This window comes from Hyperolius riggenbachi, chromosome 4 (assembly GCF_040937935.1).
Source record: "Hyperolius riggenbachi isolate aHypRig1 chromosome 4, aHypRig1.pri, whole genome shotgun sequence".
In the NCBI taxonomy this organism is placed as follows: Eukaryota; Metazoa; Chordata; class Amphibia; order Anura; family Hyperoliidae; genus Hyperolius; species Hyperolius riggenbachi.
Genome location: NC_090649.1, coordinates 383,814,835 through 383,834,179, shown reverse-complemented (window position 1 = coordinate 383,834,179; position 19,345 = coordinate 383,814,835). Strand labels below are relative to the sequence as shown.

At 40.6% G+C, this 19,345-nt stretch overlaps 1 protein-coding gene across 7 annotated transcripts in view; it reads left to right on the top strand.

Annotated features, from left to right (window-relative positions):
* Positions 1-19,345, top strand: part of LOC137504114 (proton-coupled folate transporter-like) — a 371,775-nt gene that overhangs the window by 306,301 nt on the left and 46,129 nt on the right. For 6 of the 7 annotated variants that reach the window (XM_068232126.1, XM_068232124.1, XM_068232123.1 and 3 more), the window contains one exon: positions 4,339-4,495. The exons of the other annotated variant lie outside the window; for it this stretch is intronic. In XM_068232126.1, coding sequence (XP_068088227.1) covers positions 4,339-4,495 — 157 coding nt within the window. The remainder of the gene's footprint in view (positions 1-4,338; positions 4,496-19,345) is intronic. 7 annotated transcript variants of the gene reach the window in all.

Genomic DNA, 19,345 nt, shown 5'->3' with positions numbered 1-19,345 from the left:
TTGATCCAGGTTAATCCAACTGGAATGGGAAACAGTATTGCTTAGAATGTCTATGATCCTGAGTGATGAAAAAATTGAAGCTTTTTGCTAAGCCATTAATCTCACAAACGTATTTTTACTTTTTGTAAAATCTAAGTGAATTTCTGTCAGGTCTCAAAAGGGGGGATAAAACTAAATTTTAAGGAAGAACAAAGGATATTTTAAAGTATACAATTTTGTAAAACATTTTTTAAACTTTTTATATAAAATAAAAGATTTAAATCATAGATATTCATATTAACATCCTGGGCAGAAGTGGATCGATGATTTGTAGAAACCACTCCCACTTAAAGAGTACCTAAATTATAAATTACAGTTTGCTTTAAACCTAATAAGTTGCCAAGATATGTAAAATCATACATGATAATCCCTGCCCTCGGTGTGAAATTGGGCCCTGGGCCTTTTTTTTTCTTTCCAAAGTATACATGCAAAGGATGCAGGGGAGTTAACCAGGCTGAAGAGGTGGGCACAATGCTTTAGCAAGGCTTCAGCTTCAAGAGGAACAAGGAAGTGCTACTTACTTAGATTGTTCTATCCAGTATGATATATCAGATGTAAACGGTATATGATCATCTGTTTGTGCATAGTGCCTAGACTACATATCTGTATTGCCATTCAGACCTTTTTTTGGCTAGAGGTGGTCTTTAACAGTAGTTACAACCTCTTTTCAAAGTCCAGATCATATATCTCTCTTTTATAGACAAGAAGTGACAAAACACAACTTCTGTGTGACAGTTGCTTCAGTTATATGGTAGACTTATGGCCCATATTCACGGGCTACAATTGTCGCCCGTGAGTATGAGGCGCAACATGGGCACGCATCCCGAACCGTCGCTCGTCACTGCTGTCGCCAGGCGATTGACGCGGATAATCGCCTGGCGACAGTTGCCGCCGCAACTGTCGCTAGTCTGCGTGGGTATGCGGACTAGCGACAGCAACCAGCAGGGAATACCCTGAGCTTCTGGCAGGGGGAGGAACATCAGCGACAGCTTCCTTCGCATCAGTTGCCAGGTCCCTCCGCCGTGTGTATGCGGAGGGACCTGGCGACGAGCTGTCGCGCACACGCTTCCGTGTGCTAGTTACAGGCCACAAATGTAGCCCGTGAGTATGGGCCATTAAACTGGGTACAACTGTTGTAGTTGTGTCGCCATCCAGGGTTGAACTTAATCCTGAAATTGACATTGCGGGGTTCAATGATGTTCAAATGCTTTGCTAAGCAATAGCAGAACAATACATTTTGTCTCTACAAAAGGGGAAGAAGGGGCGAAGGAATCAGGTGTGACAGAGCAGCTTCTTTAGGCAAGGTACATTGTGAAGCAATGGACACATCCGCCAATTGTAACTTAGAGGCAGCATACCAGATAACTGAGCAGCCAAGGAGGACTTCAAGGGACACCTGTACTAATGCTAGATTCTGGGTCACTTCAGCCAAGAACAGTCTGAATCTACAAACATCTGAATCTGCAAACTTAAGCCACTGACCTTAAGTTTGCAGAGAAAATTCAGAATTCCCACGATTTAACATGCTGACATGCAAAGTGCTGATAACAATGGAACAATAATCAGTAAGCAGGTCTGGTACCCCAAGATGCAGATATATCCCATTTTTTGAAGTATGTATTAAGCACATGTTTGATGCAACACTGGTTTAAAATATCACAAACTATTTGTGGTGTTATTTGAAAAGTAGCTGAAAACTGCTAAAAAATGTAATTTAACCACTTAAGCTCTCAGTCGTTTTCACTTTATGCATCCGAGCAATGTTCACCTCCCAATCATTAGCCTATAACTTTATCACTACTTATTACAATTAACTGATCTATATCTTGTTTTTTCCTCCACCAATTAGGCTTTCTTTAGGGGGTACATTTTGCTAAGAGCCACTTTACTGTAAATGCATTTTAACAGGAAGAATAAGAAAAAAACGGAAAAAAATCATTATTTCTCAGTTTTCGGCCATTGTAGTTTTAAAATAATACATGCCTCCATAATTAAAACCCACATATTGTATTTGCCCATTTGTCTCGGGTATTTCACCGTTTAAATTATGTCTCTATCACAATGTATGGCGACAATATTTTATTTGGAAATAAAGGTGCATTTTTTCCGTTTTGCATCCATCACTATTCACAAGCTTATAAAAAAAAAGAAATAGAAATATTTCATCTTTACATAGATATTTAAAAAGTTTAGACCCTTAGGTCTAAACTTGCCTCTCGGATTTACAAGCCCTACTCCATAGAGCCAAATTAATCCATGCCATGCACTGATGAGGATCAAACAATCCGAAACAGTCTGTATGCATGTTGGATTATTATGGCTCTGTACATATTAACAAGCTGACACATCATTGCATTCCAGCGGTTCTGGAGGTGTGTTTAGCTTCTAAGGGTACAATGGTTAATTTGCATATATTCAGCAGTGGTGCCTGGGAGACATCTCGAGCTCACTCCAACCTGAATTATCGCAAATTCTTTCTGTTTTAGGAAAGCAAACTTTTGTTTTAGGTAAATATTTATGTGTTTTTTATTTTTTTTATTGTAATGTTTTTTGGGGTTTTTTTTATTAAACATTTTATGTGGGCATTTTTGGGAGGGTGGGATGTAAATAGGGCTTGATTTAGGGAAATATATGAGTGTGTTAATTTTTTTTACTTTTAGATGTAGTTTTACTTTTTTGTTTGTTTACATTGCGTCACTCTAAGCGTACAATGTACGCTTAAAGGGACATGGGAATTAGAAAAAGCGAAGCTTCCGAAAGAAGCTGTCGCTTTTTCTGCGGGGGAGAGGAATCAGTGATCGGGCACCATAGCCCGATTCACTGATTCCTGGACTACCGAATTGGCGGCCGGGAGCGCGCGTGGATGCGTGCGATCGGCCGCGGGAGCGCGCCTGTCCTCCTTGACGTATAATTCAAAAGCCCAATTTTTGTTTCTAAAATACATACTTCTTTGGAACATATTTAAATTCTTTGAAACCCAATTTAGCTATTTGTTTAGCTATTGGGCAATAGCTAATGTAGTCTATTAGCAGAAACCGTACAAAAGCCAGTCACAAATATGGTGCTTCTGTGCCTATACCATCTTCCATATACATCACGGTGAGGCTAATAAGCACTACTTATGCACATTTTGTTTTGTGCAAAATACTTACAAAAGTGGTATTTTTTCCAAAAAGCTTTTGGAAGCAAACTTTCTGCAGTAACATCCATTTCCCTACACTTTCTGCAACAACATCGTTTTCATATTTCATATTCTATTTCTGTTCCACCAAACCTTTGGGTCCAAGCAGCACTAGACAAACCTTGTCAACCAATTTTCTATGAAAATTGCTACTGTCAGTATATAGTACTATACTATTCTGCGTATTTAGGCTTCTATACCTGGTCAACGCATTGCTATTATACTAAAGCCCAGTGGAATTTGAATTCCATTTTGTATGATGTGTTGTTTTTCTTGGAAAGATTTCAGTATTAGAATTTACATATTGAACTCCAGTTCTTTGAAATGGCTGTAGTGCTGCATATAATCTTTAGATAATATATGCTATGAAAACATCTTGCAAAAGTGATGCTTGGTGGTATTATCTTAAAATTGGTTAGATACAATACATCCATGGAATAGATATAATATAATAGAGAATGCAACCTTGCATAATTTCTTTAAAAAAAAACTAGCTGCACAGCCACCATTTTTATTGATGAATTAAGGTGACTTTGATAACAGAGGTGGAAGTTACTTTCCACTGTCTCCAGGCAGTCTCTTTATGGTAAATTATTTTCACATGAGCCTCACTCCAAAAATCCAATGTAAATATGCATAAACCTTTAATCACTTGAAATAGAAATTAATTTCAATTGATAAAATACAAATTTACTTAGAAAACTTGTTTTTGAAACATTCAAAAGTAAGAAACCATTCCAGATGTAATACTTAAAAATGTACAAACAGCTTGACTGATATACAGATACGGAGAAACTTTAAAAATGGGATAAATATACTAACACTGTCAGTAAAAATGTAATAAGAAGTTTTAAAAATGACTGTCATGGTTTAACATTATACCATCACTTGTGTTGTCTGTGCCATAGTGGGAATCAGCTTTGGTAAGAGCAGGAAACGTCTTTATTACATCATTAGATGTCCTGCCAGTGCTACTAAAACTCAGTGGTTAACACCATAAAGCAAACTGAATGAAAGAATTGGGTGAATAGTTGGAATAGAACAGGTTATTATTATTGATGTGCAATAGATGCAAGTACATAATGAAAATACGTAATTCTTTTGCCTCCCTCCTTTAGGTGCGATGTTCTCAGTTATGGCTTCTGTGGAAACAGTATGCTTACTTATTGGCGGAGCAATTTTTAACGGACTTTACCCAGCAACCATATCAACATTTCCAGGAATGAGCTTTATAATTATGGCAGCATTCCAGATTGTTACTTTTATATTAATCCAGTAAGTACTGACACACTGAACTTAGATGTGGGCATACTTCAATTTAATATAGAAATTCTTGTATACGCTCCTATATTTATGTAGAAATATATCAGGTAAGAATAGTCAAAACTGAGCTCCACTCCGATTGGCCAGATAACTGGGGGCCAGAGTGAAAATTGCCTGGTCACTTGACTTGATAAATACTAGAGCCAATGAAAAGAAACTGAGAGTAACAAAGAGGCTTCTTCAAGAGATGGGGCTATTCACTCTTGCTTCAAAATGAAAAAAAAATCATATCTAGAGAAACCTGTATCGAAATATTGTGTTTCTTTCCCCAAAGGATACGAACACTTTTAATAAGTACGGAGTACCAAGCTTGCTCATGGTGAACCAGAACTCCTAGGAGTGTGCAAAAGGTTACAATGGACCAAAAAGCCCTCTTACTAAAATGCTATGGAAAACAAAAGTTTGTTTTCTTAAAACAGAAAGTATTTGTGATAATTCAGGTTGGAGTGAGCTCCGAGATGTGCCCCAGTGCATCACTGCTGAATATATGCAAATTAACCATTGTTGCCACTAGAAGCTAAACGCATCTCTAGATCCGCTGGAATGCAAAGATGTGTCAGCTTGTTAATATTACAGAGCCAGAATAATCCAACATGCATAACACTTTTAATTAATAATACAATGTGCAATATAACACTTGCTTTGCAAAGAATACTTTTTTAAATACATAAAAGTTAGCTTTAAGCTTTATTGTGTGGGTTTTTATCAATAATGTAATTTTAAAAGTTTGGGACCACATATAAATGACTTGTTTTTCAAAGTGTATCAGGGTTTTATCTACTGAAATAACATCACGTTGATTAAGCACACATGGTAGACATTGCTTATGTTTAAAATGACTACCATAGTTGGAAATAGCTGTATAATGGTTTATCTAAGTATACAGATACACAAAAAGCAGTCCTGATTTTAAAGCAGACCTAAACTCAAAACTTCTTCTCTGCTCTAAAAGATAAGCAACAGCATAATAACAGTTAAAGAAGAATATTTATTTCTTACAGCTGATACAAATCCTGCAATAAATCTGCAGTGTGTCTACTTCCTGCTTTCAAGGAAGCAGACATAGGGTTAACATCCTTTGCACCTGAGTTTTCTCCTAGGTGATATTTTCACAGCTTGTAAATAAAATGCATTTTAAACCACCAGCAAACAAGCATATACTCAAAATAATTTGGATTGCACTTTTTTGCCTACTTTTTGGTACTTTTGCAATTGCAAAGTGCTTAAAAGATATTTCAAAGAGAAGATGGAAAATGATTTCCTAGGAGAAAACATTGGAGAAAAAGTGAATAGAATAAGTGCCCCTGTGTTTACAAATGAGCTGCTCTGCTGAGGCAGCCAGCTGACACAGCTGAGAGATCAAATTACAGTGGTGATTAGGCACAGATGACCATCTATGGGCTTCCGAGTAGGAAGCAATTCAAATTCAGAATTAAAATAAAGCTTAATTGCCTCACGTGTGAGCATGGGAGATGGTGGTTACTTACCCAGGAGTCCGTCGGCTTCTATGCGTCTCAATCCACCTCGCACGTGACCTATGGGACAAGCTGGAAGGAGGAAGTGTGGTAGTGAGTCATGCAATGCGTCCCATAGGTCGCATGCAAGGTGGATTGAGATGGAGGTGGATTGCAAGGTAAAGGGTGAATTACAAAGAATAATGTTAGTGAGATGTAGACCAAATAAAAAGGTGCTAGAGGGGTGCTTGACACCATCTTTCAAGCATATTAGGACAAATGTGATGGTCTGCAGCTACTTTGATGGCTGTAATTTAGGAGATTTGTACAGGGTAAAAAGGATCATAATGGTAGGCTATCACTGAATTTTGCAATGCCTTGCCAAACTCTGTGGATGACACTTGATGAAGTCAACATCATCCTGCAATAAGACAGTTACTCAAAGCCTAACTCAGTTATGCAGGATCAATTGAGGGAAGTTGTAGTTAGCAGATACTTTGTCTACAATGGAGTGGCCATATCTGATACAAATTCAATTTGATGTAGATTAATATATTCTCTGCTTTTCATATTCTAATACTCCTAACATTTATACGACAAAATCTAAAAAAAAAAACCTATTGTGAAATTTTAAACTTACATACCCTTTTGGCTTTAAGTTAAATGAGAGTAACATAAGCGTACTTTATACATAAGGCCTGATTAATAATATAATCTCACCATAAATATGACATTTCATAAGGAGATGCTCTATCATTTTGGAGATTCAGTATATCAATATTACTCTTCGCACTGCATTGACCCAGTTAGATTAGATTGTATTACCGACTGAACTTAAGTGCTTTGATCCGTCACAGGTTTGGTGAGTTATAAGTATTAAAGACCTATTTATTAAAAGTAAGTGCCTTTCATTTTGTAAGTGAGTTTGATAAAACCGCCAGACTTACAATGAACTTGTCCTAAAAGTTTGATTCCCTCTTCATTTTCTTAGAATGAAGGGGAAGGGAGAGGTCATGCAGCAAGAAGCCAGTTAATTTTCAGGCTGTCTAAAAGCTACTAGGAACATTGAAGCCAGAAAAGAATACAAATGGGAAATGAGATGAACAATTAAAATCCACAGAGATTAAATGTAATGTTAAATGTTCTGTGAACTAGGGGCAGTCTTTCAAGACATAAAAAGCTGGTAAAATATCATTGTAGTAAAACATAAATTAAGTTAAAAGATTAATCAAGCATGATCTCAACTGAAACATAGCTATATGTTTTAAAGATTCATTGTTTCAGTATATTATATTAATGCTCTAAATATTAGAACACTGTTCAAGGAATGTTATCTCGAGTGAATATTCATTGTGAGTGGTAAAAAAAAGCTGAGAACGTGCTCCCCTGGCAATTTAAAGGATACCTGACCCGAGCAATGCTACCTTAGGTAAGCACAGAGGTATACACATGCTGGACCCACATACCTCTTTGCATCGTCCACTTCTCTCCCTGTACCTCTGGTCCCTGTAACCACTTTTTGAAAATGTTGACTTTTTACTAAAGACTGAAGTCAAATTTTCAGACAGGAAGAAGTAGGCTTGTAGTTATATCCTATTTTCTGAGTCTTTATGAGAAGTGTTCTGTGCTCCATCACTTATGGAAAATAAGTAGATGACAGGGACATAATCTGATCAAGTTCTGAGGCCCATCCAACTCTCTGCTGCCTTATCTAAGCTGCCCAGTGGCTATGTTTCACCTTTACCTTGGTGTCTTTTACACTGGAGGCTAAACTGTATACTTATCGAGCAGTTCATCCTCCCAGCTGCCGATCATAAGCGCCTCTTGGTTGAAATTCCATGCAACCAAATGACAGCACTTGTAATACCACTGTTTGACATGCAGTGGCATTACACAGTAGCAGAAAGCTGAAAAATGTTGCATCTGATTGCGGCCACACTCAGATGTGGCTCCACCGGGGGTGTCCATGTTGAGTTCTAGCAAGCAATTGAATTCACTGCATTCAGCCTCCCATGTAAAAGATGCCTTAAACTACCCTTTTCTTTGCAATAATATTTTTTATTGAAATTTCAACAAGAAATATGCAATCAGCACAATAAAAAAGACGTATCATTAAGCACAACAATCCATAGCTGAATAATGGTTATTCATAAATCTATTAATACACATAGTACTATACTACAAGGTATCTACTAGGTAGCAGCCTGATTCTGAGACATTGAAGTATGCGGTTTATTCACATATTATTATTGGTGCAACAGTAGGCACCTACTAATATGAGAATATGTGTATAGTGCCAGAATATATGTATGTACCGCCTTCATTTGTGAAAGGAGGTGAGTTGTCCCTCGTTTATCAATTTACTTGACCTCACAGGGTTGAATGAGAAAGGGTCAGATTATTTGTAACAACTGTTGCCAAGGGTAATACCAAAAGCACCATATTTAATATATCAAAAAGAAAAGCTATGATGTGGGCATTAAAACACATAACATAACAAACATAAACAGATCAAACATAAACATAAGTTGGTGCAGTCCACAGTCCAACTTCCCATCATGCCAGGCAGCAACTATTAAAAGTTAGAGGATCTGTTACTCAGCATCTTCCTACTAATTGGGCGGTAGCAAAGATTTATTTCTAATACTTGCCTTTATTTTCATATTGCTACTTACTAATGCCCTGAGATGATTGAAAGAAATCTTGTCAGAAGACTTCCATGAAGTTGTGATTAAGTACAAAGTTGTCATTAATGTTTAACATATGATAGGCTTTGTAGAAGGCTTGAGCCTTAACCTAACTTTTAATGTTGTCTAATTTAAACTCCTCCACGCTGTCTAACATTAACCTCCCTCCTTACTTGGTGTATAACCTTAAACTTCTCCCTAGTGTTTAACAATCCCCAAATTGCCTTACTTAAACCTTCCCCCAATCCCAAGCCCCCAAAATGTAATATACAAGTAATAAAAGCCTTGTAATATAAAAGTCACAAAGTCATTAAAGTGAATCTATGTTAGCCACCATAACATGACTACACATACTTCCAGATGCATAAAAATAAAAGAGGGATCAGGTGCCAATCCAAAAAGTTGATGGCATTTTGGGATACTCTCTAAAAAATCTTTCACATGTTAATGTTATATGCTCACACAGCACATGTAAAATGTATTGGGTTTATATAACTTTTGTAATGTGTGTTACCCAGTTAGCATTAGGATTAGGGTTAGGCTAGGCAGGCTAGGCTAGGCTAGGCTAGGTTAAGTAGGAGAAGTGCAACATTTATCACAAAATCACAAAAAAAATCACACATACAAAAGAAAAAAAGTTGCAAAGTCACTTGAAAAGGGATCAGTAAGAACAGCTTCGCTAAATGTACAGTGCCCCATCTTGCAACTCAGAGGTCTTAAATCTGCTGCTACCATCTAAGTGCCTTGGGTCCATAATTTGATTGCAGTGTTGAAATGGGAAAGAAGTGTTTAGATAAGGAAGCAATGTGTAGTGATTCATTTGTAACTGCAACATGAACATTGAGATAAGCAGCAGACAGATGCAGTTTTCTAAATATTATAATCATTGTGATGGGATCTCACACTGTTAATGTGACTAGCAGTCACTTGACTTTCTTCTATTCCTGCTGTCTATGGGATATATTCACTGAACTGTGGTAATCAGAATAGTGTTTGTAAAGTAAAGCATAATGCAATATGGTAATACAGTATACACTTTTTAATAAGGTTTAATGCACGTAGTGAAAATATTGGGTACGCAAGGCATATGTACATTGTGTATAACAGGTGTGAAGACACCTAACTGAGACATGAGTTAAGTCACTGTTTGAGCATTACTAATGTGGGTAAAACATTACCGCATATTAGAAACTATTGTTAATTAGTTAAGGGACCACTATCGTGAAAAATGTAAAAATTTAAAATAAATGTAAACACATACAAATAACAAGTATGTTTCTTCCAGATTAAAGTGAGCCATAAATTACTTTTCTCCTATGTTGTCACTTCCATTAGGTAGCAGAAATCTTACAGAACTGACAGGTTTTGGTGTACTACATCTCTTCATGGGGTATTTACACCATGGCCTTTATCCTTTATAAACACACTCCTTAAAAAGGTTTTATATAAAGTTGCTGGCTAGCATCCCAGCACACTTTACATGTTTTGAGCAGTTGGACGGAGCAACTGCCATTCACTAAGTGCTTTTGAAAATAAAGAAAACACTGAGACTCCCCCATGAAGAGATTGGCTAGTCCAAAACCTGTTGGTTCTGTCAGGTTTCTACTCCCTATTGAAAGTGACAGCAAGATAGGAGAAACTTCATTTATGGCTCATTTTAGTCTGGAAGAAATGTACTTCTTATTTGTATGTGTTTACAAACTTTACAAATGTTAAACTTTACCATTTTCATGATAGTGGTCCTTTAAGCACCGAAATGTTTTACATATCTAAATACTGTATGTATACCAAATACTGTATCTAAATACATGTTTACTGTAATTGGGTTATTTTTTTACCACAGTTTAGTGTATATACCCCTATACTACTACTGATTGTAGGTGAAAACAGTGCCAGCTTGTCTAGAGCAAGCAGTAACAGAGCTCAGTAGCAGTTCTGTCTCTGTACTGAGATGCTGCTCCCAGCAGTCCTCCAAAGTATGTACCTTTACAGAGGGGTGCATCTAGGCAATATAGCACCCATGACAAACAGTGAAATTGCATCCCTCCAACGCCACCAGTACTAATATAGGTAGCTAGATGCACCCCCCCCCCCACACCCCCCACACCCCCCAGTATTATGTAGCCAGAGGTGCCCCCAGTATACACAGTTATTCTCCCTAGTACAAGTAGTCAAAGTAGCCCCTCCCCTCCAGTGCAGCAAGTGAGAGGTGTCCCTAGTCCTCCCCCTTTTCCCTAAGCTCCTCTTCGTATAGGTAGCCCCCTTCCCTCACCCCATTACAGCATAGCATTGGTGTCAGTGAGCTCTTCATGACTCACAGACCTCAGATCAAAGGCAACCAAAGAGAGAGAAAGAGAAGGTGCACAGTACCCACACTGCACACCTCATGTGCGGGAAGTGACCAATGACATCACACCCGCATATGAAGTGTTCCATGTCCGCAGTCACTTGGCAGCCTCTCTCTCTCCGGTGACTACTGATCTTAGGTCTGAGTGACAGGGAAGCACTGGGGCAGGCATGATGGTACAGCACCGAGGCAGGTGCAGTGGTGCAGCACAGGGGCAGGCATGATGGCACAGCACCGAGGCAAGAGCCCTGGCTGCACCACTCTCGATACGTCACTGCCTTTACAGACTCTGGGAGTTATGTAGCTAATTCATTTAACATTTTTATGTGATTTAAGCTCCTTCTGCAGCACAGGTTGTATGTGTTTTTCTATTGTTGTTGAGGAGAGTTTCTCATTAGGCAAAATAACTAGATGAGAACTCTAATGCAGCTGCTGCAGCTGGAATGCATTCTAATTCCAGGTCTGTGATGTCATTGTGTAGTTAAAAAATTAATTAAGATTAAGTCCAGCTTCACTGCCATGATACTTGAATGCAAATAGACGCAGAAAAAGTAAAAAGCGTTAATTTGTTTATTTTACATAAAACAACTCTCAGCTGCATTTCACATGGAACTTACATCTTCCAACAAGCTAGCACTGCTAATGAATAAGACTCCATTTAGTGTGAAACTACTAATCAAATATTTGCTTAGAGTAAAAGATCTTTGCTGATGTGTGATAGTGGTGGAAGCTGTCATTAGCTTCATGAAGAAACTAAGAGCAAGAAGGAAGCAACTCTACGGGGCACGCATGCAAAGCAATGTTAAAGTGGACCTGAACTCTTGCACAGGACAGAAAGAAAGCATAGAGAAATGCACCCTTTATGTATTTAGAGAGTTTAGCCTCTAGGTCTCCTTTATTATTGCTGAGTTCAGGAAGGTCTCAGAAAGTTTAACATTATTTAACTCAGTTACGTAGAGTAGGTTGCACAGAAAACTCAACCTGCCTTACCTAAGCAGCACTAGTTGTGCTGCATTACTTAGATAACACAGGTCGCGATATTGGCGCAACACACACATTGTAAATGACAAAAGTAACATTAAAATTGCTGTGCGCTATCTGTGAATGTAATTTTAACATTGCTTTATGAATATGTTCCAGTGATAAAACAAGCAGGTTTTGTTTCCATTATATAAGTAGGCAGTCCTGTAGTTGCCACCCTCCCGACTGCCTAGCGCCGATTCGCGGCGGGAGGGTGGCAGCTACAGGACTGCCTAGCACCGGTTGGCATCAAGTCCTGTACCTGCAGATTAGCAGGGATCGCACGCGCGTATCCCTACTTGAGTGACGTAAACAGCCTGCCAGGGGTGATTGTTGCTGGCAGGTTGTTAGGGGAAGAAAAGGCTGTTTTTTTGCTTTGTACTGCGCTGCTGCCCCCTGGAGTGTTTCAGAAAGTGATCGCTCTCATAGGCTGATGCCTATGATAGGTGATCGCTGTGATTGGCTGTTGGGGGCAGGAATATATTATAAAGAAAATAGGCATTTTTATTTAAAATAAAAGATAAATAAAATTAATAATAAAAAAACACTGCAGCAGCAACCAGATCCCACCAACAGAAAGCTCTGTTGGTGGGCAGAAAAGGAGGGAAGATTAATTTTTGTGCTAATTATTTTTTTTTTTTTTTTTATTTATATAGCGACAACATATTCCGCAGTGCTTTACAAAGCACAATAAGACAAAAAAGGGAACATAGATACAACTAACAAATGTACAGCAGAGTTCCAAGCAGCACAAATATTGTTACAAAGCAGTAAACATTAGGAGGATGACCCTGCCCTTGCGAGCTTACACTCTAATGGGTAGTGGGGACACACTAGGTTAGGGGGTGGAGGATGGATGAGGCAGTGACCCTTTGCCTCTGATTACAATGTGACAGATAAGGGCTATAGAATGTTATAAGCTTGTCTGAAAAGGTGTGTTTTAAGAGTGCGTTTGAAGATGCCCAGGTTTGGAGCATGACGTACAGGCTGTGGAAGAGAGTTCCAGATAAGGGATGATGCTGCTGTAAAGTCCTGGATGCGAGCATGAGAGGAGGTGATCAGCTTAGAGGCCAGGAGAATTTCTTGGGAGGAGCGAAGGTTGCAAGAGGGACAATATCTTGAGATTAGTGAGGAGATGTATGGAGGAGACAACCCGTGGAGGGCTTTGTATGTTAGAGTCAGTAGTTTGAACTGGATCCTCTGGGTAATGGGTAACCAGTGGAGAGAGCGGCACAGTGGGGCTGCATCAGAAGAGCATGTGGAAAGGTGAATGAGGCGGGCTGCTGAATTTAGAAGGGATTGGAGAGGTGCTAGCCTGTTTTTTGGTAGACCACAGAGCAGGGTGTTGCAGTAGTCTAGGCGGGAGATGATTAACCTATTTTGGTTTCTGGCCGTAGAAACTACGTCCAGAAACCATGCGCACTCCCGCGGCCGATCGCGCGTGTGCACGCGCACTTCCGGCCGCGGATTCGGTAGCCACGGAATCAATGTATCGGGCTATGGTGCCCGATCACTGATTCCTCTCCTCCGCTGAAAAAGCGACAGCTTCTCTCGGAAGCTGTGCTTTTTCTGGCCGTTGCCTCCCCACTGCATCACTCTAAGCGCGTGTTACGCTTAGAGTGACGTCATGTAAACAAACTCATGACCGCCATCTTGTGGCCAAAAAGTAAAACTACAACTAAAAGTGAAAAAAATTGAAAACAACACACAATTACATTATAAAACTATAGTTTACATCCCACCCTCCCAAAAATACCCAAATAAAATGTTTTAATATAAAAAAAAAACCCATTACAATAAAAAAAAACATGTAAAATACTTTTTAAATATCAATGTAAAGATGAAATATTTCTATATTTTTTTAATTTTAAACTTGTAAATAGTGATAGATGCAAAACGGAAAAAATGCACCTTTATTTCCAAATAAAATATTGTCGCCATACATTGTGATAGGGACATAATTTTAACGGTGTAATAACCGGGACATATGGGCAAATACAATACGTGAGTTTTAATTATGGAGGCATGTATTATTTTAAAACTATAATGGCTGAAAACTGAGAAATAATGATTTTTTCCGTTTTTTTCTTCTTTTTCCTGTTAAAATGCATTTACAGTAAAGTGGCTCTTAGCAAAATGTACCCCCCAAAGAAAGCCTAATTGGTGGCAGAAAAAACAAGATATAGATCAGTTCATTGTGATAAGTAGTGATAAAGTTATAGGCTAATGAATGGGAGGTGAACATTTCTCAAGTGAAAACAACGGAACGCGAATGGGTTAAGGCATGAACACCTATTTTGGTGGCCTCTTGTGTGAGGAAGGTACGGATACGGAATATATTTTTGAGCTGGAAATAGCAGGTGGTGGTTAATGAGGCAATGTGAGGTTTATCCTCCTTGGCGGTTAATTTTTTTTTTCCTAATTAAAAAAATCCTTTTTTTTTTTAAATATTTTTTTTGTTTCATGTAAAGCTACCAGAGTGGTAGCTACATGAAACACCACTAGAGGGCGCATGTGGCCCTCTAGTCCGATCGGCGCCGGCATCTATAGCAAACAGGGGAACGCGTATATAACGCGTTCCCCTGTTTGGCTTCTCCTGTCGCCATGGCGACGATCGGGATGACGTCATGGACGTCAGCCGATGTCCTGACGTCAGGCACACCCGATTCAGCCCATAGCGCTGCCCGGAACTCATTGATCCGGGCAGCGCAGGGCTCTGGCGGGGGGGGGCCCTCTTCAGCCGCTGCGTGCGGCCGATCGCCGCAGAGCGGCGGCGATCAAGCTGTGCGCGCGGCTAGCAAAGTGCTGGCTGCGCGCACAGCAATTTACAGGACACAAATCGCCCCACCAGGGGCTGAGATCTCCCCCTGCGCGGCATAGCCCGAGCTCAGCTCGGGCTTACCGCCAGGGAGGTTAAAGGAGAGCTCTGAGTCAAGTATAACCCCCAAGCAGTGGGCCTTAGTGGTTGAGGTTATTGGGGTGTTATCTACAGTAATGGTTGCAATTGGTGAGGGTGTAGATAGCGATAGTGGAAAAATCACAATTTCCGTTTTAGTCATGTTGAGTTTAAGGAAGCGGGAGGACATGAATGCAGAAACGGCACGTAGACAGTCAGGGACTCTAGATAGTAGTGATGACAGATCAGGAGCTGAGAGATAGATTTGGGTATCATCCGCATAGAGGTGATACTGGAAGCCAAAAGAGTTAATTAGTTGTCCCAGGCCACGCGTGTAGATTGAATAAAGAAGTGGCCCAAGAACAGAGCCTTGAGGTACACCAACAGACAGTGGGTGTGGGGAGGAAATGGTGTTAGAGAAGGATACAGTGTAAGAGTGTCCAGAGAGATGAGAGGTGATCCAGGAATGTAATTGTCCCTTGATTCCTAAAGATGACAGTGTCTGCAGGAGCAGAGCATGATCAACTGTATCAAAGGCAGAGGAAAGGTCAAGGAGTATTAGAATGGAGAACTGGCCTTTGGATTTAGCTACCAGTAGGTCATTAGCAACTTCTGTGAGGACAGTTTCAGTGGAATGGTGTGTGCGGAATCCAGATTGAAAGGGGTCAAGTGATGAGTTGGTAGAGAGAAAGGCAGACAATTCTGAATAGATGTGACGTTCCAGCAGTTTAGAAGCAAAGGGGAGGAGCGAGACAGGACGGTAATTGGATAGAGAAGTTGGATCTGGAGTGGGTTTTTTGATAAGTGGTGTGATGATAGCTTGTTTGAATAAGGAATGAAAAGTGCCAGTGGAGATAGAAAGGTTGAATAGAGTTGTTAGAGCGGGATTAAAGGAGGAAGAGGAAAGCTGGGGGATTAGATGAGAGGGATTGGGGTCCAAGGGCACAGGTAGTGAGAAGTGCTTTGGAGATTAGTGAGGAAAGATACTGTTCAGTGAGTGTGGTGAAAGATGTTAGAGTGGGAGAGTGGTCTTGTGGAGCGGGGGAAAGGCAGTTAGTTGTGAGTGAGGGTGCAGGCGGACAGAAGGAATTTATAGGTGAAGGCTGAGCTGGTAAAAATGGTTGTGTGTTGAAGCTATTACGTATTGCATCAATTTTGCTTGTAAAGTATGATGCAAAGTCGTCGGCTGACAGACATGTGGTAGGGGGAGGAGGTGGGAGACGAAGTAGGGAGTTAAAGGTGTTGAACAATTGTTTTGGGTTGTGGTACTGTGAGGAAATGAGCGAGGAGAAATAAGACTGCTTAGCAGAGGTGAGGGCATCCCTGAGCTCCTGCATAGTTTGTTTATAGTGATTGAAGTCCTCTACAGCAGTGCTTTTTCTCCAGCACCTTTCTGCCACCCTGGAGCGCTTTTTCAGCAGCTTGATTTGTTCAGTGAGCCAGGGTTGCCGTTTGGTTCGGTGGGGGCGGGTGGTGGTGAGTGGAGCAGCTGAATTCATGGCAGAGGAGACTACACTAAATAAGTAACTGGTTGCAAGGCCTCAGTCAGGGAATTCAGATCCAGGTTGCAGTAATTCCTGCACGTGACTGTATGGTGTAGTGTTGGAGGAGTTGATGGTAGAGAAGAATTGATTGAGAAGGTAAGAAGGTTGTGGTCTGAGAGGGGAAGCAGAGTGTTATGGAAGCTTGAAATAGAACAGAGGCGGGTAAAGACAAGGTCAAGAGTGTGGCCGTCTTTGTGGGTGGAAGTGGAGGACCATTGGGCGAGGTCAAACGAGGAGGTGAGAGAGAGCAGTTTGGTGGCAGTAGGGCAATTAGTATCAATGGGTATATTAAAATCTCCAATGATGATAGAGCAGAGTCAGTGGAGAGGAACTGGAGAAGCCATGCTGAAATGTGATCAATGAAAGTAGAGGCTGGACCGGGCGGGTGGTAGATAACAGCAATCTGGATGTGGTATGGAGAGTAGAGACGAACAGCATGAACTTCAAAGGATGAGAGTGAGGGCAGTGATGTGAGTGGTTTAAAGGAACAGTGTTCAGAGAGGAGGATCCCCACCCCGCCTCCATGTTTGTGGCCAGGGCTAGGGGCATGACTAAATTTTAGACCACCATATGATAGAGCAGCTGGAGACACCGTGTCTGATGGAGTTAGCCATGTCTCAGTGAGCCCCAGGAAGGTGAAAGTGTTGGAGATAAACATGTCATGAATAAAGGCCCGTTTATTACAAATGGAGCAGGAGTTCCATAGAGCCCAAGATATGGGGAGGGGAGAGCTGGGAAGAAGGGGGATGTCAATAAGGTTGTAGGTGTTCTGGGAGGGGAGGTGGTGAGGTTTGTTATTGGTGAAATGAGTTGTGGTCTGAGCAGTGTGAGGTCTAGGAGTGGGCCCTGGGTTTGGTGATATGTCCCCAGAAGCCAGGAGGAGGAGTAGGCAGAGCAGAGAGATGTGGGGGTGGGACTTGTGTGTATGCAAGATAGGTTTAGTGAGAGCAAGGAAGGGGTAGTGTGAGCAGAGAAATAGGAATAGTTCGTGGCTAGAGAGAAGGGGAGACGATAGCAGAAAGGGAGCAATGTGTATGCTGTTGCTGACAGTGGGAGGATGAAGTGACATGTGAATTTTCAGGAACAGAAGGCAAAAAGAAGTGGTTGAGAGAGACATTTTAAACATTCTGAAGTGGTCTATAGGGAGGTCGATAGCTGACAGCAGGAGGGTGGAGTGTGTTTAGATACAGGAATTGCAGAAACAAGCAAGCATATGGTAAAACAGATAAAAAACAGTGAAGTAGCAAACCATGTGACCGAAGTGCAGAGTATCCTGCCAGTTCCCTCTGTTCCCTTCTGGTTCAATTCTGGTCTAATTTGGGTCTTTTGCTGTGCACTTTAAATTAATGCACTTAAGATTAATGCACATCTGACCACGTTATATCTGACTTCGTAACTATATTAAATAGACTGCAGAGGGGATTGAGGTGTGTGCTGGAATAAAAATCAGGTGTGAATGGCCAGGCATGGGCTGTGGGAGGCTGGGTCAGTCTACAGACATGCAAATATCACAATTATGTATGCGTACCATAAAGTTAATAGCAATGCAGGTAAAAGTTTAACATAAGCAAGAATTGTTTGATTGCAGAGAGAACTTGCATGAAGACAGATATTAAATCAGATGCAGATCGCATGCGTACCATAAAGTTAATAGCAATGCAGGTGAAAGTTGAACATAAGCATGTATTGCCATGAAGCAAGCTGTTAAAACTGCAGTGTGCTGAATTGTAAAAAAAAAATAGCCTGGTCACTAAGGGAGTATAAGCCTATGGTCCTCAACTGGTTAAAAAACAAAAAATAAAAACCCATATGCTTACATCAAGTCCCTCCATCTCTGCAGCCCCATGGTTCAGTCCTGTTTTGCCAGTCCCTCACCAATTTGGCTCAGCCACAGCTGCAGGCAGACTGTGTCTCAGTCTCAACAAGTGGCTACGTCTTTTTCCTCCAGGCTGCAGGAGTCAGACGTGGAATCCCGGCAGGAAGAAGGGAACAATCCCATTAGGATGTCCTGCATGCTAGAGGGGGCAGGGCGGGCCAGATATGGAAGCAGCAGCCAGCCAGGACTCAGAAGAAGAGTCTGCCACCCAGGTCCTATGTTTGCCAGGTGCCAGCTACAGCGTGCACAGGGAGGAAAATAAGAAATAACTGTTTTGTTTTTCCGCAGCCACCCTCTTGTTTATGCATACGGGCAGGCGGTGGGACCCAAAGCCTTGCCCACCCCCCTGGCTTCCTCCCTCCCCCAACCCCTCCACGGCTGCTTTCCCTGCAGGCGTGAGTGTTACGCCACTGGCTGTAGGCACTATTAAATATATTTTTACTTCAGCAACCATCTTTATTTGCTGCTATTGATAAATAGAATAGAGAGATCAGAAATCAACTTCAGACAGAGATTATGAAAAAAACACTTCACTCTGACCAAAAATGCTTTGTAAAATCCTATAAGAACACAAAAGTATTTTTCTTTTATATCCAACTGGATCTGAACTGTGTTGAATCTAAATAGTATTGATATTACATAATTAACCATATAATGATGGCTTTAGTTTAGATATTACAATTATCTCATAGCCCTGCTTTTTGTGCACTCTATTGAAAATTCTTACACACAGAGTTTCGTCTTTAAAATGTCATCTATGAAATGGCTTCTTGCTGGTAACAGCATCCTTATCACTGCACAGTGGTCAGGACGGCACAAAAGTGCAGTTGCCATCTGTAGTTCCAAAGTATCTAGAAGTAATCTGCACTTAAAAAGAAGGGTAATGACTTGGAATAATAGTGTAAGGTTAATTAGTGAAGATCAATGCAGCTGTAGAATATAATATGTATGCCATCAAACGCCCAAAGATAGAAATAG